The sequence below is a fragment of the Haliotis asinina genome, chromosome 5 (assembly GCF_037392515.1).
Source record: "Haliotis asinina isolate JCU_RB_2024 chromosome 5, JCU_Hal_asi_v2, whole genome shotgun sequence".
Taxonomy (NCBI): domain Eukaryota; kingdom Metazoa; phylum Mollusca; class Gastropoda; order Lepetellida; family Haliotidae; genus Haliotis; species Haliotis asinina.
The window spans coordinates 18743538-18767092 of NC_090284.1; the positions used below are offsets into that span (position 1 = coordinate 18743538).

The window sequence follows — 23555 nt, forward strand, 5'->3', positions numbered from 1 at the left end:
CAACAAGCAGAACACATAGTACAAGTAAGCGTACAAGTTGTATAGAGTAGAATTACAAGCAAAATACTCAGTACAAAGCACGAGTTCAAGCAGAACAAACAGTTTTAGGTAGGAATACAAGCGGCCTTACAATACAGCCTAGTGCAAGTATTCTACAGCAGTGGTATGTGAAACAGTACAACCCGTAACTAGTACAATTAGCAGAATCTATTCTACAAGTAGAACACGTAATATGAGGAGAATCAGTAGTACAATTTGTAGTAAAGAAGCCAGTGCAACAAGTACGAGATGCATTAATACAAGAAACAGCAGAATTATTAGTACAATTAATACTAAAGTTGAAGTGGAAGAACATCCGATAATCCAACATGTACAACAAGACATGGCACCTGGCCTGGTTTCATCTAGCTCCGAAACAGGAGTCTATAATATCATCAACTTCATAAAGCAGTCAATATAATGTTATCTGTAGTATATCATTGTGTTACACATTGGAGTTTGATGATAATAATCATCATTCTGGAACATAATTACTACGTGGAGGGATGATAAACATGTGATTTCACCAGCAAGACTACTATTTAAAGAGGCCGAGCTGACATAGTTAGTTGTATGAAAAGGCAAGGATAGGGAACACCGCCTTGCCTGAGGCCTGAGGTGTCATTCGCGTGCAAACCACGTATTCACTCGTGCCTAACGCAGACTGAAAGTGACAACCTCCATATTGTACCCTTGTCATCATGGAACATCTCAATCGTTATAATGTCCCTTAGGAAGCCATCGAAAATATCCCTTAAAATACTCGAGCTTTGTCTTGTGTACCCGGCATTGCATCCTTTCCATTGACAGCAATCGATGCGTGGGTCGCATGTAGATACGCTTCACTGTTAATGTCGAAGTTTATAACGATGGGTAATACAAGCAAAGAAGATTCATTCAGAGTCTACAATATGGTGATGGGCAGCAACCATAGAGGAGAATAGTCTGTACGCCAAGATCTTTGACCTTTGTCAACTTGCTAAGTAGAAACATGTATCTTATACAGAGGAATTACCACTATTAATTCAAATGTTCCCATCCTTCGAATTCTATTTGCACTTTCACTGCGGATGAATGTTTAAACTTGGCGAAGCACTTTCTTTCTAAATCAGCAGTTGCCGAACTATATTTTTTTAGTACCACCACCGTTACTACTACTACTACTACTACTACTACTACTACTGCTGCTGCTGCTGCTGCTGCTGCTACTACAATCACTGAAGCACTGCGACTACTACTACTACTACTACTACTACCGCTACAATAATTTTTTTTCTGTCTTTGAATCTGTTTTCACTACTACTATTATTTCCTATCCCATCACAATTATTACCACTGACGTTGTTGCTTTTAGAATGCATTGTGCCTCTCACTGTAACAATAGTGAACACTATGTTAATATCTACTGAAATCCCGCAACTCCCACAACCCACAACACGTCAACACCATCACATATTGCAGCTACTGCTACTTCAGACTCACCACCGTGTAGCGTCATTTTGTTATACATATACACTTATCAATTAAATTAAATGTATTATTCAGTTGTTAACATTTTTCACTTATTCTATTGAAATGACGTATGATGAATATCACCATATAGAAAATAGGTGATGAGTGTTTGTGATGCTATCTTTCATGAACGTGATATTAACATCTAATTGGATCCAAAGACACTCATGTTAATCAACGAAATAACTTGATGGGATGTACTTTTCGTAGACCGTTTTCCTAACTACAGACTGGTTTTCATTTTTACCAAAAAGTAAACCAAAACATTTTTTGTGAAAGAAAATATCTAATTATGTAAATATAATACGAAATGCATGGACTAAATGAAGGTAGGCAAAGTGACAAATTCATAATGTAATGAAAAAGTGATCCCGTGAAGGACCTGCTTTGATAATTGAGTTACTAAAAAAAAAAAACGAAAAGAAAAACGAAATACGCTCTAGGGTGTGGTTGATCTGAGGTGTATGCGTTACAGTAAATATGTTTAGTAAGTAAATATGCATAATTATTTCTTTCTTTCAGTGATTATATAGACTGAATATAACTTTACTGAAATCAGGGTCTGATTATGAATGCAATATAAACAGATTTGGTTGCTTGTTCGTTTTATTGATGAAGATATATGCACAACAACCAAAAATGGTGATTTCCAAATATTTCGAATTTGGAAACCTCATATTTCCAAAATTGCAAATGTCTTGGAAACATCATCTTTCCACAGTTGAAAATGTCTTGGAAAGGACATCTTTCCAAGCCATTTACAAGCTTGTAAATGTGGACTTTTTTGTAGTGATGGTCAGTTTGGTCATGGCTTGTTGGTAACTAACGGGAACAACTTGAACAGCAATGTGTTCCGTTAAGCATTAATAAATCAATTTCTTCAGAGAAGACTGTCGGACATTCAGAATTCAGTGACCTAACGATGGCCTTTCAAAATACGAAGCACCCAGTGCCCCATGCGTTAGACTAACACAAAATTAAACAGATAAAAATCATCAGAGTTGGGCTGTTATGACAATTGGACTATAATAGAACCCAGGATATTTGTGAAGGTTTTGGATTATTAGTCGGACCCTGAGACAGCCTGACTGTCCGACTGAGAGTCAGTGTCCATTACAGTCCCAACTTGACCATAGTCCACTATGATACAATGAAGGAAATGATAATACCGAGTCTCCCGGCATTGTCCACAGAAGTCCCAGAGCAAAGACCGTCCCCCTAATGCTGGGAAAATACTATTGGTAATTATCCTTTTCAAATGAAGCAAGGCGGATCCAGAACTGTCCGTCTGGTCAACTGATGAGGTCAATATCGCACAAATAAGCAGTTTCTTTTTCGGCATTTGTTACCATTTGGCGAAATCTCATCCGAAATTAAACTTGCATCGGTAGCCATATGACTCTTTGAAGGACGGAGGTATTTCTTTTGTAACCAACGAGGTCGTTTAGCTTTAAAATGAGCTTGACCGTGATGAAATGATGACCCCTGCCTGATGTGGCTCAGTAGGTACAGTTTTGTAGGTTCATTGAAATGTAATACTTTGTGATGGTGCCCGAATTCCGTTACTGTAGTAATTAGTTTCTGTCACATCGGATGGTGAGTTAAATGGTGTGCTAGCTTGGACATTAGTCCATTTGTCCAGTTTTTGCTTGGACATTAGAGCAGTGTCACACTATATGCAGAACAACAGACACGAAACATCCAGACATTATGAAATCGACATATGCAAATGAAGACTGGACAATACGTGTCAGTCTTAACACAACACTTAATTTAGCGATTTAAGGTCACTTAGCTTCATACAACTATCTCCTAACCGTATTCCTCCTAACCCCGACTCCTTCCTTCAACCCTGCAAAATATACACTCAATACTGAAGAAATATCATTTCGTATAAAACGTAAGTCTAAAATGCTAGGACGAATGAATATGTATGTGTGTGTGCGTGTGCGCGCATGTGTGTATATATGTATATGTGTATCTATATATATGTGTGCGTGTGTATATATGTATATATACAAACTATACAGTCACCCATTACTAAAGAAATATCGATCTCCGCACTTCTAAAATGTAAGAACGAATGAATATGTATGTGTGGGGGAGTATGTATGTATATAAGTGTGTGTATGTATATATATATACAGAGAGAGAGAGGGTGAGAGAGAGAAAGAAAGAGGGAGATAGAGAGGGAGAGAACAAAAAACAACAACTTACGAACGCTATAAACGTGTTATTAGGCTGAAAATGGTTGCCTAAACACTTAAACAACTGATAGATTAAATACCTAAACTCACGAATGACTGACTGACTGACTGAATGAATGAATGGCGAATGAGGAACCAATCAATGAATAAATGCGTGTATTAATCATGGTAGTGTTCAATGATTTTAATCTTAGCAAATTAAGTTGAGGAGCAAATTTTAAGGTGGCTTCTTTGGACTTTATTGGACAATGTTGTAAACTGATATTTAATTCAGTTTGAACTTGCTATGCACATATATGCTTAACGATAGTTTCTTCGAGGTTCATAGTGCATGGTGATCTGATATAGGATTACCTTAAGGGGCGTTAATGTACAAAACATTAGGTGCTGAACGGGAGGGGGTGAGATGAACGTATTAAACAAAGCAGAGTGGGCTTTGGCAGGTTTTGAGCTGTGAGTTTACATTTTGTCGGCAGCGTCCAACAAAAGCAAGATCAAAGAGCACTAGAATTTCTAACGGCAAGTTTACCAGCACTGTTGTTGATTAATGACAGTAGGAGTACATCATTTATCATTGCCATTAGCCCCGGGCCATGAAATGACATTTTTGTGGGGCTGCAATACTACCGAAAACACGCGTTCAATTAAGGCTCATGGCGAACACTGCCATAGGTGGCTGTGATATACTCGGCGGGGTGATGGAACTATGTCGGCGGTAATCAACACATAGTTTGGTGTCATTAGAAACCATCAAGCTCATAAACCCATACACCAAAGTGGACCCCAAAGGAAGAGAAGTGAAAGTTTGAAACAGTTTGAGAGAGAGGGTTTTTAGAGTTTGGACCTGTCTTATTAAATGAGAGAGAGAGAGAGAGAGAGAGAGAGAGAGAGAGAGAGAGAGAGAGAGAGAGAGAGAGAGAGAGAGAGAGAGAGAGAGAGAGAGAGAGAGAGAGAGAGAGAGAGAGAGAGATATATATTTGTTTTTGTTTTTTTTAGTTTGAGGAGTTAGACAGGGGAACTTGGTCGAGTAAGAGAGAGACAGCAAGAGAACATAGAGAGAGAAACAGAAAGAAGAGCGAGAAAGGAAGAGAGAGATAAGAGATAAGAGTGAGAGAGATTGAACGAGACTGAACGAGAAGAGAGAGACAGAGTTAAAAAGGTGTCATTTTTAGCAACGGTTTTGCAGTTAGGTGTAAGGGAGAGTTGTAAGGTGGCATTTAGGATATAAATTCAAAGAACGAGATTTATTGCGCTTTAACCACGGTGGCACCGTTCCTACAATTATGAGATATCATAAAAAACCCCAACAAATACACATCCATAATCGTTGGAAAACTGTGCTGCCACCACAATTGCGTTCCCGAATAAATATGTAATAGGTAAAACACAGCTTATGCAAGGAGTATTACAATGTCTTGGGTTGTACAAAACCGATAAATCGTTTTCTATGGCCACAGGAAATCAATGTTAAAGCACCATGTGTATGGTTTTCTTCCAAGTGATGAGCGTCTAAGATATACGTCACTTTAACTGTCATGCCGCCATTTGTCCATAACACTGTAGATAGCTGGGTTAAACCTAGCGAGTGTGACTGAATATACTTTTACGCAGTCTTTGGCAATATTCCAGCAAAGTTACAATGGCAGATACCAGAAATGGGCTCACACTCTGTACCCATGTTGAGAATCGAACCCGGGTTTTCGTTGTGACGAAGGAACGCTTAAACCACTATGCCGACGTCACATGTTAAGCATAATAATTCATTCACGTAAATTTTAACTCACCCTATATAGGCGGACAATTACTATTACAAATATTTATATTTATGTCTAGTCTCTCTCTCTCTCTCTCTCTCTCTCTCTCTCTCTCTCTCTCTCTATCTCTTTCTCCTACACATATACATATATATATATTTTTTCTCTCTCTCTCTCTCTCTCTCTATCTCTTTCTCCCTACACATATATATAGGGAGAAAGAGACAATTACTATTACAAATATTTATATTTGTAATATCTATATCTTTCTCCCTACATATATATATATATATATATATATATATATGTGTGTGTGTGTGTGTGTGTGTGTGTGTGTGTGTGTGTAGGGAGAAAGAGATAGATAGATAGATACAGAGAGAGAGAGAGAGAGAGAGGTACCAGACATAAATATAAATATTTGTAATAGTAATTGTCTGCCTATATAGGGTGAGTTAAAATTTACGTCAGATCGGTATTATTTCTGCGAAGTACTGCATAGGACACGCTGAATGTAACATACATACACATATCTCTCTCTGTATCTATCATCTATCTCTTTCTCCACACACACACACACATATATATATATATATATATATATATATATATATATATATATATATATATATATATATATATATATATATATATATATATATATATATATATATATATATATATATATATATATTACATATATATATTACATATATATATATATATATATATATATATATATATATATATTACATATATATATATATTACATATATATATATATATATATATATATATATATATATATATATATATATATATATATATATATATATATATATATATATATATATATATATATATATATGTGTGTGTGTGTGTGTGTGTGGAGAAAGAGATAGATGATAGATACAGAGAGAGATATGTGTATGTATGCTACATATATATATATATATATATATATATATATATATATATATATATATATATATATATATATATATATATATATATATATATATATATATATTACATATATATATTACATATATATATATGTGTGTGTGTAGGGGGATAGATAGATAGATAGATAGATACATAGATAGATGCATAGATAGATACATAGATAGATAGATAGATATCCGCCTATACGCTTCTCATATCCAGGCACATTACCTGCTCATGGCGCTGCGTACATTATCACTGATGTCAAAATGAACTTGTCAACGAATACAAAATGTATCTAAAGCGTCGCTGCCATAGATCTAGAATAACCGGTATTTGTGAAAGAACAACATGCCTAACAGGTAGGGCATTTTATACTTTACGATTATATATATTTACCAGTAATTTCTTGGCTTGTGAGACTGTATAAACTGACAGACCATGAATCTAGTCTGCTTGAGAGATTTAAACTCTCTATATTAACATTCCCTGAACAGTTTGAATGAAAATTTTCAGTAATAGCAACTGAGAGAAAAGTTTATGCGTTTTGGATGCTAATGGGTGTGAGTGAGTACATGAATGAGGATTTGCTGACATACCCAAGATACAAAGTCATCGCTTTGTTGCTGTGGCTCGAGACTGTACCCCGTAACGAACAAACAGACACATGGACAAATACTCAAGCATCTTTTATTTCGACGGCAAATTGTAACAGTTATACCGCCTCTTAAAACGTTTGTGTTTGAACAAGGGTTCGCACGAAGCCGCTAAACAGTTCCAGCCAACAACGGAATTGCATACTTTTATTTCCGTTGATGTGGGGGTCTTACTGTTTTTAGGACACGTGTCTCCTGAATATTATGTAGTTTCACAGTATATCAACAGTACAAGTTTCTACCATTGACATCTGTTCTTCAGATGAAAGTAAGAGATGTGTAAGGACCTGGTTTGAACCAGTTGATGGGAATCTGACAAGCGATTGTTGGCTTGCCTGAACATCTTTAACTACAAAGACATTTAAAGTTGGAGTACGTCGAGTAGTCCGGGGCGAGAGCTGTGGGCGGGACAATGGCAGGGGACATCCCTCAGTGTTCCGACAAGTGTACGGCACACCGCAAGCCCGCGTGCCCACTCAGCCTCGACGGACAGCTCATTGGATGGCTCTAGCTAACAAACTGTTTTATGTAGAATAGTGTCTAAAGATATTCTGATCTGTAGTGTGACGCGCGATGGTAATGTCTCATATATTATTTACCGTCGACGGAGGGCTGTAAGACAAGCTGCGTCTCCCGCGTGGTGAACATCCAGTGTTTGTGAAGGAAGCTTATGTTGGCTTTGTATGCTTCATGTACTAACGCAGTTGCTTCATCTCATAAGTGAAGTATATTCATCAAGTGGAGGTGGATATATGGACATTTAATTTCAAAGGTGAGACAGGAGTTGTGAAGTCTGGCAGGAGGTACGCTAATGAGCTGTGGCAGCAGGAGCTTCATTGAGGAGTGGGACTGATACAGTTAGATAATATTCTCCAGCTGACAAGGGATATTCAAGATACATAGAAAGATAAAGAAGATGAGCTACAACTTCAGAGACCTTGAACGCATTGGAGAGATGACACCAATTGGACAGAAAGTGTTGAACATTACTCTGGAATCGGAGATGCTGTCGAGCAGGTTCAGAATTAATATCAGTGACGATGTTCAGTCAGTTATTAACAGGAATCTGTCAGAAGCGGAGACACCTCCATGTACCCCCTTGACCCCGTTAAGTGCTTGTGGGAGTGAGGGGGACGTTTTTACTTTCAGTCCTCTTTCTGAATCGGATGAACACTTATCAGGGAGCACGCCACACAAGACGAATCTGCGTGAAAAGAAGTGTCCTAGAGCTCCACGAAAACGACAGTCAGGTTCAGACGCAGTTATCAGCATCGATGAACGACAACGTCGACGGCAAGCGGCTAACGCACGCGAGAGGAGGAGGATGGAAGGCTTGAATGTTGCCTTCGATCGTCTCCGGGCAGTCATCCCCGCCAGCAGTGACGACAGTCAACTTTCCAAATACGACACCCTGCAGATGGCACAGACCTACATTCAAACTCTCACAGATCTGTTGACCAAGGTTGAAAACTGAAACACTGTGTAACCCTATAAGGGTACACACCCGAAACCAACTCTAAACCAGACAGGTGCTTATATTGTCAAGCCTTTTTTAACTTTCAAAGTATGAAAGGGTTTGAGGAATTGTAGACTCCTTTGGTGCGTGAAATAGAGACTTGCGTTTTTGGTCTCTGGTGACTATTCATAGACGCTTTTGAGAGAAGGACAAAACAATTTAAACTGCCATTCAGCAATATGAACCAGTAGAATAGGAAGATGATATAATACGCTATGGTAGGCCATGCTTTGTGTTTGTCTTCACCGACTGAAGGAGGTGCAGCGAGGTGACGCAAACATCTGTCGTCATCGTCATCTTCATCTGAAAAGAGCGTGGCGAAATCAAAAGTAGGTATGAACTGGCGCGTGCTTGCTGGAGAACGCTCGTGGCTTGGTGATGGACGTCCGCGAGAAGACATCATGCATGACTGCAGTTACATCTACAACTTCTTACACGGCGAACGGGCGTTGCAAAGCTTACAACTGGTCTTTCTCTGCGTTGGGTGTGAATGGAGTACTAAGCCTTTGTGAGAGATGAAGCGACGTGTCCTTTGAAATGGGATTGAATTGCATCATTGACTTGAAATCGTAGCCAATTTACCATCCTAGATTCGGCGATAACGTCGAAGGCGGCTGTGATTTCATGAATGTCAGTCTTGGAAGTTAAAACTCGTTGACCCTTCTTTGTGGTTTTGACATGACAATTACACTTATATTTCTATGTTCACATGTTCTTATCAAATCCAGCCATCTCAGCGCACCGGGGAAGTGTTTTGATAACATATTGTCACGCTGTGACAGGCTGTACCTGTCAATTCAGTGTGACAACGATGATGTTCTGTCGTCCCATCTTCAACCCACCTTTATAGAATCCTGCTCAGAAACCGGCAGGGAAACATTATCTACGCACATCTTAAGCACACTTACAGTGGTGATTGTGATTTGAAGTGACAACTGTTAACCTCAGACCTATACACCAAACAGCTATAATAGTTTCTGATTGGTTCGTCACGGATGCTCTGTTTGACATCGAGTGTCACTCGGGCGCGTGACAGGCTGTCGGTCACGTGATGTCACGTGGCACTAACTACGATCACTGCCGACGTCGACCCATGTATGCAGGTGTGATTAGCCATGTTTTGCATCATTGACAGTTTGATCCTTTACATTGAAATGGTAAGCAACTCGTGCTTCCTATGTATACTGAAACCACTAAATGAATGTAAAGAATGACACATTAATATTCCAGGCCAATGGGTTTTCCGACTGGTGATCTTGACCATTTTATGTCTCAACGATGAATCTTCTATGAGTAATGATACACTTTGTGAGATTATTATCAAGCAAATCTTATGTGGACTAGCCATCCATTTTGCTCAATATTATATGTTTGCTCATGATTTTATGAAGGTTTATATATTGTTATTAATAAACTATTTTATGTAATTATATACTTTGTGTTTTTTTATGTTGAGTCTAGACGCTTGACAATCCGGGCGATTACGTTTGTGTGCTTTTATACGTTTAAAAAGGGCGTTGTATGTTCTGCTGTCTGGTTGTTATTTAAACTGAGCGGTTTTATAGAATCACGAGGATTCACTGTTTCTTATTTTCTTTGCTTTTTCAAGCATGGATCCTCTATTCCTCTATTTTCTTTACAAAATGCAAACTATGTAATCATTTGTTTATGCAAGACAATATCACAAACCTGTCCCGAGTATTAAACAAGGACAAGGTCTTGTGTTGCTGACAATGATATTAGAAATATCTACACTCTGGCGGATTTGGGATTCATTCAAGTCCCCCAAACTCTTGCTTTTCCTAGAAGTTGAGTCTGGATTGACCTGGTGTGTTTCCTAGAAGAGTGTAATTGTGGATTCGAATCTCTCATACGTTTATAGGTTTTTCGGCTACATGAACCTACCAGTTGGTTAGAGTGGTGCACGTTCAAGGTCTGCGCAAAGCTGTGACAGAACCGAAGTACTGTTTAGTGGCCAGTTGTATGTGATTGGTTGTATGTCGCCTTACACAGAAACCATGGGGCGCTGGTCACTTGTCTGACTTAGTGTCAACTGTTACAGGCTGTAGCCAAGGCATGTTACTATCTACGATGTGGCGACTAACGCACTCATTCACTCACTGGTTCACGCACGCACCCATGTACTCAAAATGCAGGCAGACAGACAGATGTTTTATTTAAGTCTCACTTCATGTAAGGGTACAGATATATACACGGAATATACATTGAACGAGACTATCACACATTTATGATGCAATATAACTTAAATAACAATATAACTTCAATAAACAAGTTAAATAAAATATCTACTTGTGCTATGTACCACCCCACTCTCTCCTTTACCGCCTTTCTCAGACTTGCGCCCTCTCTTATAACTCCCGCTCTCCCTCTCCGATTCGTCCTCTCTCTCTGTCTCAAACTCCTGCGATCTACCCCTATCCTCTCACCAGAGCTTAGCTCCCTGTCTCTCCATTACCCCCTCTCTCAACTCCCTCTCTTTCAGATCTTCGTCCTCTCACCCCAACTATCTCACCCCCACTGTCTCACCCTTACTATCTCACCCCACTATCTCACCCCCACCCCCCACCCCCTATCTCACCCCTACTATCTCACCCCAATATCTCAAACGGAGAGGGAATAATAATACTATATTCGCCCGAAAGGGAATTTGTTGTACATTTGTTGTACATTCCCTTTCGGGCGAATAAAGTATTATTATTCCCCCTCCGTTACTTGTTCCCTCACCACGCCCCTCTCTCCATTACCTTCTCTCTACAACCCCTCCCCTCTCCTCCCCTCGCGCGCACACACACACACGCACGCACGCACGCACGCACGCACATTCCATCGTGTCGGTGGTAACTATAACGAAGTATAAGAAATAAAAACATATCTTCTTAAAATTTTAATGTGTTTGCTAATAATACTGACCACGTGAGAAAACTGAAACATACTTTAATGTCTTGAGCACTCCAATAGCACACTCTATGTAAGAATATGACACGCGCTCTTTTATGATCAAGGTAAACTTTTATTAAATATATATTATGTTTTTATTGAAAATATGTTTCGACACATGGAGATTATTCTGTGACGTAGCGAGCAGGTGCCCAGTCTACATGACTGTTTCGTCCATACCGCCCGTGGCGGAGACACACCCTCCGGTAAACTAATCTCGTCGACTTTCATCTGAACGTGAAAACGCGGTATTTATGCAAGTTTAGATATTAGTTTCATAAATATGTCATTTCGTTTCTTTTTCCTGATTGATAACGCTCGAGAACAATAGCCGACCAGTTTATTGGGCAAGATTATCTGTCGCACGTGCTAGACCAGCTTTGCCTCGAGGCTATATTTTAGCGGCGTGCACAACCCAACTTTAGGGGTACTTACAAAGGATGGAGGCAGGTTGACATAGGCGCATATGGGTTTACAACCAAACCAGTAACACCAGGCAAAAAGTTAATTATGACCTTTTGGGTTTGACAGGTAATTTGTTTTGCAATACAACTATATTCCCAAACTGCAGCCGCCCATTTGCCGGAATACAGATCAGGATATTGATGTCCCGCGGACTGAGTTGTTGTGAAAATACTTAATTATTACATGGACATTTTTGAATACAGAATTTTCCTGCAATCGACAGTGAACTGAATGAGCTGTAACGTGATCAAAAAGTGGTTACGTGGGCCAACGTTATTAATAAACGATGACGTTAGTCGCCTCTGTTGATGTATTGCCGATAAGTTGATAAGTTTAATGTATTTGACTTAACCTTTCCAAATGTGGGTGGTTGGTGTTGTAGCGCGTTGTTAAAACGTTCTTTCGACACGCTGAAGACCCGGGTTCGATTCCCTACATGGGCACAGTGCGTGAAGCCCATTTTTGGTGTCCCCTGCCGAAATATTGCTGGAATATTGCTAAAAGCGCCCCACAACCATACTCACTCCAACTGTGTAAGCGTCTTTTGAAGTTCCGAGATCCATGATTTGTCGAGAATGTGTAATATGATTTTCTCTGAGATTTTACGAAACTTCATATGCTGCTGTGGCACTGTACATGAGATGACGCCGGTGTTTATTACGTTTTGTTTGTTTGTTTGTTTGTTGTTTAACTTCACACCTGTTATTGCAGCGGTATGGCGGTCTATAAATAATTCAGTGTGGAACTGACAATCCGGAGATCAACATCATGAACACTGATCTACGCATTTGTGATGCGATGAAATGTGTCAACCAAGGCAGCAATCCTGACCATCCCATCCCGTTGGTCACATAACGAAAAGCATGGGGTTTTGAAAACCACTTCTAACCGGCATTTTCATGGGTTTGGGTTGCCACAGTACTGTTTTCTGTGCTAATTTGTTTGTTTTTAACCTTTCGCTCACTAATTTCTTAGCTAAATAACATCGCTATGTGGAAAATACGTCTAGACTGGACTATCCATCTGCGAAGTCATGAGCATCGACTTACAAGACTACAATGACCGTATTGAGTGAGTGAGTTTAGTTTTACGCCGCACTCAGCAATATTCCAGCTATATGGCGGTTGTCTGTAAATAATCGAGTCTGGACCAAACAATCCAGTGATCAACTGCACGAGCATCGATCTGCGCAATATGGAACCGATGACATGTGCCAACCAAGTCAGCGAGTCGACTTTTGTGGCAAGCATGGATTGCTGAAAGCCTATTCTACCCCGAACCTTTACGGGTCACAATGACCACATGTACTATTAAATGGAAGATGGTGATTACTTCAATAAAACTAGTTAAATAAATGTTGAAGAAAGAAAATTAGTTTACTGGTATCAATGTATACTCGTTTTTATCAACTTGGGAATCGAACCCGGGTCTTTGGCATGGTGAACCAACGCTTTACCACTTGGCTACCCCGCCGCCCTACCATTATGAATTTATTTTTATTTCCGCATATACTTCAGTTGCTGTAGATATGTCCCCACTTGGTGTCTGGCGACGGTCGATAACTGATCGAGTCTGAGCCACACAATCCTGTGATTGGGGTACGACGATATGTTGAAATCAATCAGCATGTCTGACCATCGGATCCCGTTATTTGCCACTTACGTGATAAGAAATGAAAACGAATCCTGGCCCGGACCTTCAGTTCACAGCTCAGTTATTTATGTAGAGATCCATGTTCTTGGGACATGTAAACACGCATCTTATGACGTCTTGCAAGGAGGTAGGATTGTTGTTTAACGCCCCTCTCAGTCTGGTCCGAACTCGATCATTTGCAGACCACCGCCATATAGCTGGAACATTACTGAGTGCGGCGTAAAACTGAACTCACTCACTGACTACTCTTCGAATTGCTGTGGCTGCAGGATGTTGTAAACTCTCTTCTTTTTTCGGAGCATTGGGAATTTGATCATTACGACAGCATAACGAATATTCTACACACTCCTCATGGGTAGGAGGATCAATATATTATTAATCATATGCCCTTTTATAAAATATTTGTTCACTTTGACTCACGTCGCATTATGGGTCAAAGGTGAAACTTCGTGAGCAAATTGGGATATTTTACCGACGCATCTTTAAGTGTATGGGAAAATACAAATTTAATTCTGGCTTGTCAACGCCAGGCCTCGTATTAAAACGACCTCGTATTGTGAACCTCAAATACACTTGAAAGTTCGGAGGGTATTCTACATAGTGGATAAGTTCCAAACGAATATACGCGTAATCCGATGGAATATATTTAGTCTCACCTACAAATACCACAGAGGACTTTTACTAACGAAATCAACGTTGCATTCATCTGCATGTGTGAGTGAGTTTAGTTTTATGCCCGCACTCATATCAGTAAGAGCATGTCGGTGAGACCAAATAATATACTCTATTTGATCAAATGGACAGACATAGCAGAGTCTTCCATACCTATTTGAGGTGTCAGTTAGTAGCTAATAGTTGTGCAATTTTGTGTCATAAGTTGAAGAAAGTGCTCAATCAGTTGATTACTTTCGCTCGTGAAGCTCGTCATCATCCCGGGCATAAACACAACGAGTGAGTGAGTGAGTGAGTGAGTGAGTGCGTTTTCTTTCAGAAACAATACGAGCCTCGCCCTGAAAATGCAAGATTTTGGAATTCATACCGCTTTATTTTTCAACATAGCCCCCGTCCAACTTCACACACTTCTCCCATCTGGTTTGCCAATTGCTGATTCCTGATCTGACGAACTCCACATCTTGGTCCCCTAAAAACCCTCCACAGTAACGATAAACTCATCATCATCCTGAAATTTCTGGGCCCGGATGTGTTTTTTCAGTCGAGGAAAGAGGTGGAAGTGGCCAGGGGCTAGGTCTGCTGAATAGGGAGGGTGAGGTAAAATTTCGTACCATTGCAGCTCGACTGGTGTGGACTGGCGCATTGTCCTGGTGAAGAAGAATCCCTCGCCGGATCTTTCCTCGCCGCTTCTCTTTAATGGACTGGCGTACCTGCTGCAGAAGGTTAGCATAGTACTCTGCATTCATTGTCGTACCATGAGGCTAGTAGTCGATATGGATAACACCTTTACTGTCCCTAAAAATAGTTGCCATAACCTTCTTTGCGGACCTGGTCCATTTGAACTTCTTTGTCCTGGGAGAGGTGACATGTTTCCAATCCATTGACTCCTGCTTGCTCTCAGGGTCATAATGATGAAGCCAGGTTTCATCACAGGTTACAATTCTAAAGTGAAAATCTTCTGGGTTGGCATGGTAACGAGTCAGCATCGCGCCACTGATGTTGACCCGTGGAAGCTTCATGTCATCAGAAAGCATTCTTGGGACCCATCTTGCACACACCTTGGACATGTGGAGATTGTCATGGAGTATACTGTGAATGGATCCATAGGAGAGCCCGGTTGCATCTTCTAACTCGTGCAGGGTGATACGACGATTTCCCATCACTAGTTGATGCACAGTGTCATTGTTTACTTGGGTGGTACTGGTTGAGGGTCGTCCTGGACGGGGGTCATCATCTGAGCTCCCTCTTCCTCGCTGAAAGTCAAGTATAAATATGTAAGATTGAAACCTTTTTTATATCCCCTCGTATCACAACATGGAATTTACACTCATTGTACACATATGGGTAATAGAACCCTGATCTTCGGCGTTACGAGCGTACGGTTTTGCCACTACGCTATCCCAATGCCCTAGACCTGTCTCTTGAGGTAACACGTGTGTACGATAATTAGTTCAAACAAACACTCCTGCTCGGTAGAAATTGACTAAGTTCTCTAGAGAAGGTTGAATTGGGGTGTTGTTCACTGGATCGTCTGGTCCACACTCTATTATTTACAGATCTCCGCCACACAGTTAAACAGTAAATAAATACACAAACCAATATACATGTATCAATTTAACAATGTTATGATGTATCCAAAGTTCCAACATCTGATGAATATCAACAGAATCATCTGTTATCTGTCACAGATATGTCAATATCATGAATTCTGTATGGTCATCCTGAGTAGAGACTTGGTACAGCGACTAGCAAATGTTTTACATACAGTTGAAAATCACCCAACATATTTGAACAAATGTTAGAAGTACAATAATATGTTTTTTCTTTATATTTTTTCTGTGACAATATATATATTTTTCGGTATGGTCCCAGGTTACCCTCGGACATTAAAGTCTGTTTCTTAGTGACACTTTACTTTCACTTAGCAGAATGAAAGCGGTGGAGACCGGAAATGGGCCTCACACACTGAAGCTAGTATCCACAACCGGAAGCTTAGATGAGGTGGTGATGGTGAAGAATACTTTTTATTATATTTCGCTATTAAAAGTCACAGGGTGGAAGCGCTGTTCACACGCAATTTCCTCGATGGACACTAAAAGAAGAACACGTTGCACAAAAACAAATAAAGAGGGTCTCAAGCTATTACAGAAAGATCTGTAGGTTTGGCGACTCCTCTGCCAAGACCTCATATACGTGCAAAATACAGAAAATGCGAGAGAAAACTTAACTTCCAACCTGTGATATTGACTTTTTGCAAAAAACATCTTCGCGTTACTAATACTGTTATACCTTATAAACGATTCAATTATAATACAGTGGAAGCTGTTGAAACCGGCATCTGTCCAAACCGGCAAGTCAACACCAGCATAAAGTGTCAGTTCCACCCTTATCTTGTACATTTATCACCAGCTCTACACCGTCTACACCGGACTGTTTCCTCAGTCCCGATGGGTACCGGTTTAGAAAGCTTCCATTGTATTTCACTTTTAAAGAAATGAGGGGTTCCTGATGACAGTTTTTCACAGAGCAGCATCGTCGCCAAGGATTGAGATGGGCTCAAACCGTACGTTGTTGGCGGCGACGTGACTGGCAGAAGGTCGTCTTCTCTGTTGAGGCTTATAGGAACAACATGTTTATCGTTGAATGGGAGAACGAAAAGCAACATGAGTCCGGTGAGGGTCTGTTATGTTGTGGGAGGAAATCGTAGGCAGGAGAGAACACCACTGGTCATCGCTAAGGGACATTTGGCATTTGATGTCAATGTGTATCGTGGCTGGCATGTGCTCTGCGACACCTTCCCAATAGAACACCCCTGGACAGTCATGTATCATTTTCCATCACGCCGAAAAGGAATGATCATTGCTGTCCAAGAAAATTGATGAATGAGTGAGTGAATTAGTTTAGTTCTACGCCTTGAAACTGAATGATATCGTCTACTGACAGCTTGTGTCATGTCGCCAGGGGTGTGACGATTCACTGCACATCAAACGGCCTCAGACCACAGACCTGATTCCCCCCACCCCACCATAACTTTTACCATGACCCGGAAGGAAAATAGGAGAATATAGTGCCTTGTTTAAATGGGCTGTTCTGTCTCTGCTAATAGTCAGGGAGCTTAGGGCTATTTTCGGGGCGCTTGGTTCAGATTCTTCCAAAAGCACCAAATTTGGCACGGAGGTAGTTTAAGGGATACTAATTCGATTCCAGACAAGCGCCAAGAAAGTTTAACCATGTTACGTACATGTACTGGAAGCCAGCGTGCATAGTTTTTGTGGTCCAATGCGTAAAACCAATCACAGTATTCGTTACATGATTGTACATAAAGATGGAGGTCTCCTTCCCCCAAGGACCTCACAAAACGAGCCATGAGGGAGGTCTTAGCTCGACCAGATGTGCGAATCTCCACCCTGGGTCACATAGCAGCCTCCCTATCATTAGATGCATCTTGCCTTCATAACAACATTGTCCTCTAGGTAACCATCTGGGAACCGCCATTGGAGGCGGTTTTTTAACAAAAATCCAACATGAATTGTTTTTGAGAAAGTAGTATCTCAGTAACTGAGTTGCATGGAGGGAAATTACAAAGGAGTGAATAGTTTAGATAACATATCATACTTCTTTATTTTGTATTTTTTCGTTCTACCTGCTCTTTATCTAGCAAAATAAGTACATAATACTCACCAATTCATCTCGAAATGATTGGTAAAGGTAAAATATCTATCACTATTAACAGTTGTGCTTGCACCGTCTCCACGGCAAAGATGGCCGACTACGTACTACTTCCCATTATGATGGTACAACTTTTTAGCACTTAAGTAAACATCAGAGAATGAGTTGAACCATGTTGTATTTCTTGTTCCTAAAATGGCATTTTCATCATAAATCGATATGAAGCTATTAAAATAGTTTTTTTTAGAAAAATGATATTTTTTGTATTTCTTCGTTTTTTTATTGACATTTTGATGTTTTTAGGTCCACCCTCTAGATCTAACTTCACTTATATATATATTATATATCATTGTAAAGATATTTTGCGGGTTAAGGGACAAGAGGCAGGTTGGTCAGCATGAGGAGAACAGCCTATGAACGATCTATGTCACTGGAGATAGCAAAGAAGGAAAATAATTGTGGTCTGAGATCAAACAACGTCTCATACCTTTTCGAATGGTCTCGTGGTTGTCAGTAGACAGCAAGGAACCGATCATTCTTGCAGGAATAACAAATTCAAATTCTATTCTAACCATTCCCAAGCTGACTATTACGACTGACAACAGCTGTGACAATAATGCATGGTTGTACACTTGGTAAAGTCATATTTGGCGGTCGGACAATTTAGAACCAGAAATGTACACTCCTGAATTCTGACATCGGTAGTAAGCTGGCCCCGTCTGGCATATCGCAAGTTGCCGGCCCGGAAGTAGCGCTTCACGAGACTTACATGCCTTGTTTATTAAACCGTAGACACATAGATGCGAGATCACAATGCGCCACAGATCGGGAAATGCACACAGTCGTTTACTCAAGAAACATGCTACTGCTCTCAAATTGTTGCCAGTGTTTACAGACAGTGAGCCCATGAAATGCTGCACTTGTTAACCGTTAGTCAGTGGTCTTAAATCTCGTATCGCTCAGACACATCGTGCTAGGTGTGGGGTACTGTGACTCAACGCATACAGGCTGCTTGTGTGTGCACAGTGCGAGGCGAGGAATTTCATCGTACTGCTTTGTCAACAGTAGGTTGAAGTTGTCGGTTTCGCATACGGGTGTATCGTCAAGACAGTGTTTCGGTGGAGGTAAGACAGTGTTTCGGTGGAGGTGGGTGTATTCGTCGTCGTTAATGGCCTAAACGAATAAAGGAACACGAAAATGTACAAGTGTTCCTATATTCCAGGTTCTGTATTGCATTGTGGTTGAAAATTCTGGAAACATATAAAAGACCAAATATTGAGCTTCCATGGTTCCAGCAGTATGTGTGCAAAATATGTAAGCATGTTTCATTCTGAATAACTGAACAAACTGTTCCTCTGTAATGATATGAAAATAACGAGAGTAATACATATATTAGTTAGTTTGCTTGTTGTTTGAGAATGGTGTTCTCTTGGGTTGATTTCTGTATCCCTGACTTTTCATTCAGCCCGAGGTCTTGCCTGTTCTCAACCCTTTTTGTTGTCCAGTACGGTCAGTGAGGTCAAGGATGCCCGTGCCAGGATACATCAACGGTCAAAGGTAAATAGCTTAACACTATCACATTTCAGCTCGTTCTTTCCCGTGAAATTTGTTCGACCATGCGCTATACATGCCCTAGTTATGTCTATACTAGCATTACATTTCTGGTGTCCCTCTGAAATTGCTGAAATATCGCTAAAAGCATCGATGCTCCATGCCATACATTCAAAAAAAAAGAGCAAAATAAAAAATAAAGTCCTTCTCCACCCACGGGGTTTACTCCTGTCATATCTTCCTACGTAGGAAAAGAATGAATATAGCAAGTAGCATTCATATTACAATGTATTCAGTAAACTGTCACTCACAAATTGAAACCGTCACTGTCGTTAGTCCCGTGCACTTTCCAAGCTAGACTGGGGCGGCTGGGTAGCCTAATGGCTGAAATAGTAACTCATCTCGCCAATGGGTGGGTGAGTGAGTGAGACAGATTAAGGTTTACGCTTCTTTTAGCATTATCCAGCAATATCACGGCGGGGGAAACCAGAAATGTGCTTCACGCACTGTAACTAGTGGTGAATCGAACCCGGGTCCTAAGCGGGACAAGCGAACACTTTAACCACTCGGCGCCGAAGATCCGCTTTCGATTCTGCACATGGGTATGATGTATATAGCCCATTTCTGGTGTTCATCGCGTGATAATGCTTCAGTGTTGCTAAAACAGGCGTAAAACCACGTTACATTGCAACTGCTACCACTAGACAAATTATTCCTGAAATCCCTGATATCCCCCATGCATAAATGTGATGTGATGTGTAAGCTGAAACAGAGGAAAAGTGGATTATTATGGAGAGAAAACTTTTAAGGGAAACTGAAATAACATTCAAGTGAGATATATTTTGTGTCTCCCCAAACGCTTATAATTATATGCAGCACCGTCCATTCATTTCCATCTCCATCCATCACACTAGCTTCGTAGGTTTCCTATCTCGCCTATCCGCGAACGGGATCGCCTAACTGGTTGACACGTGTCATCGGTACCCAGCTGCGCTGTCGATGCTTATGCTGTTGATCACTGGATTGTCTGGTCCATGCTTGATTGTTAACAGACCGCCGCCATATAGCTGGAATATTTCTGAGTGCGGCGTAAAACTAAACTCACTCATCTGTAATGGAGCCATGAGGTGAAGTCGAGACCTTCGGAGAAATAACATGACCCCCGTGAACTTTTGTAGCAGGGAAGCACTTGAAACCACCATTCATTCATGACACAGTAATGAAGTTTACCTTAGACTAACACCAGAAGTACCCGTCAAGGCTACACCCATATACTTGCTATGTGACATCGCAGTGCATTTTATTTAGATCAATCATGAACCCGTGAAGATCCAGGTTAGAACTGTCCGTAAGTAACCCATGCTTATCGGGTGGTCAGTCTTGTTGACTTGGTTGACACATGTCATCGGTTCCTTATTGCGTATATGTAGATCGATGCTCATGTTGTCGATCACTGGGTCGTCTGGTAATGACGATTATTTACTGATCGTCTTTATATAGCTGGAATATTGGTGAATGCGGCGTAAAACTAAACTCACTCACTCACTCATGTTACATTCTGAGGTGATGCTTGGTACATTTCTGAAATAAAAACGTCATTTATGCCATAGCCAGTGAAGTAAGTTTGATGTATGAAAAGGTCGAGTAATACATTTGTCGTTCCCTATCGCAAACAACCATCTCCATGTCACCCATACAGTAAGATGACAATCTACAATATGTCCTAAAAATGAAACCAAACATTGATATAAGAATTAAATTCTTGACAGATCTCGAGACATTACATTTGCACTAAATTTATCAATGCGAAACAAACAGTTTGTAAATAGGATGGATTCATAAAAAGGCCCTCGTTGTGACTCATTTTCAGCACAAGGGTGAGAACAGAGAACTCGCTGACTGACTGGCGGAGCTATATGTTGACATAATGGGTGTATCTGTGTTGCAGGAGCTGAATGTAGGTCAGCGATGCAACTCGTCGCCACAATATAAATCGGGTTAAATGCTGAACTTTTCTTATTTTCACTGGCGTAATACATACATAGACAAGGAAACCACAACGAATTATTAAAGCATAAGTGCTACAAAAACTCCCCCGACAACAGCTTTTTTTGTTAAACAAGTTTTTAAAGCTTAACTGATGCGCCTCTTATGTTATTAACTGACATTTCCTTTCATAATTGGGGCACTGTTAAAACGTTCGTGTGCCACGCCGAAGACCCGGTTCGATTCCCCACATGGTTGCAGCATATGAAGCCCATTTTCTGGTGTCCTCCGCCACGATATTGCTGGAATATTGATAAATGAGGCATTAAATCATACTCACTTACTCTTTTTCTTTACTGTCCCACTGCGGCGCAAAACATTTGTTTGAAAAAGCCTCTCATGGACACGGACATTAATTCATATACAACCTGGTTCCTTTTGTGAGCAAAGGAAAACAATAAATAAGGACGAGGCCGTCTGTAAATTTTAGGGTGATGTTTGAGAATCAAAGTGATTTAAGCTCTTATCTGGATGCCGAGTTGTAGCTATGACGTTGATAGTTTTCATCGGTTGGTCATTTACCCTATGGAGGATGTATCCGATTGCATTCACGTTAGGCTAGTTGTATTGTTCCTGACATCAGCAGGTGCTTGCACTTGTATACTGTTCTCTCACGCAGACACTGCCGCGATATTCTGTTTGACATTTGGTGCATGGCGCACCAGCTTTAATGATGGTTGCAGTATTTGTTTACAGTCAGCGGGGAGATCTTTCACCAGGATGATGATTCAGCGAAACATTCCGTTGAAAGACTGATCCATGTGAGCTGTATCTGACACTGTACTGGTATGCGTACACCAGCTAAAAATCTAACCGAAACGAAGAATAGTCACGCCAATCCAACCCACCCACCCATCCTACCTCCTCCCCCAAAATAAAATAGAAATAAAATACAATAAAATAAAATAACTCATCATAAAATAAAATAAAATAAAATAAAATAAAATAAAATAAAATAAAATAAAATAAAATAAAATAAAATCTCCCCCTGACTGCATATCTCGAAGTCTTTTGGTCACATTAACGTTTCGAAATGTCCATAGTACGAGATTATCCTTGCCTCGATAAACCGCCACTGCATTGCCTGGACCTTAAATTTATCGTGTACAACAATGTATCGAGTTATCAAGTTTCGAGTTAGAGAGGTTTAGGAAATTCTCACGTAAAACACGAATAGTGATAACTTAACTTAATTCGAGTTAACATTTTCATTAGAGTGCTGAAGGTGCTAGTATCTTTTCTAAAACAACACACTAGAGTGAAAGGGTGTGAATGAAAGAGTGAGTGAGCGGGTGTGAGAGAGAACTGGGTTTAACGTTTTAAATACAATACAGTTACTGTTTAACGTGTCTGGTTAATGTGGGTGGAAAACCCGAAGTGATTCAATTTTCAGATGTTTATCACTCAAGTAAGTGCTTGGAGACACAAAATCATTGGTTTGGAAAACAGGGACTGGTATTCTCGAGGGAAGGAGCTACGGCACAGTAATTGGGAGCCCGTGCTCCCTTGAACGTTATTCCACTAAAACCAAAACAGACTCAACAGAAATAGTACATCATAGTCCACGGCTAATCGCTTGCCTCTTCCCAAACTTTAAGTAAGTAAATTTAGTTTTACGCCGCCTTTACAAAAATTCCAACAATATCATGGTGGAGACACCAGAAAAGGGTTACTCAAGTTGTACCCATATTTGAAGACCATATCAGTTTAAATTAAACTGAGAGTACAAGGTGCGCTTGCTTTAATGGCAAAGTATGACTTAATTTGCATACTTATGTCGGTATATGGTCTCTGCTTATGTCGATACCATTTTCTGCATTCACAGAGACATCCCTTGCACACCTGTTCGATTCTTTATTAACGGCACGCTGCATACAGGTAAGTCTTTTACGTTCAAACAGTATTCGTAAGTTCA

The 23555-nt window shown here is 40.3% G+C and overlaps 3 protein-coding genes across 3 annotated transcripts in view; 2 read left to right on the forward strand and 1 right to left on the reverse strand.

Annotated features, from left to right (window-relative positions):
- LOC137284716 (UPF0764 protein C16orf89 homolog) overlaps window positions 1-23555 on the reverse strand; it is a 441860-nt gene that overhangs the window by 317806 nt on the left and 100499 nt on the right. The window lies entirely within an intron of this gene.
- On the forward strand, window positions 7756-8584 carry LOC137284658 (transcription factor 21-like). The gene has a single exon (XM_067816556.1). The coding sequence runs from the start codon at window positions 8027-8029 to the stop codon at window positions 8582-8584; it is 558 nt and encodes a 185-aa protein (XP_067672657.1). The 5' UTR covers window positions 7756-8026.
- LOC137283433 (uncharacterized) overlaps window positions 18070-23555 on the forward strand; it is a 34769-nt gene continuing 29283 nt past the window's right edge. Inside the window, exons 1-2 of the mRNA XM_067814906.1 lie at window positions 18070-18082; window positions 21543-21551. Coding sequence (XP_067671007.1) covers window positions 18070-18082; window positions 21543-21551 — 22 coding nt within the window. The remainder of the gene's footprint in view (window positions 18083-21542; window positions 21552-23555) is intronic.

Excerpts from the sequence above, each read along its gene's own strand:
- LOC137284658 (XM_067816556.1), top strand. The coding sequence starts at position 8,027 with ATGAGCTACAACTTCAGAGACCTTGAACGCATTGGAGAGATGACACCA.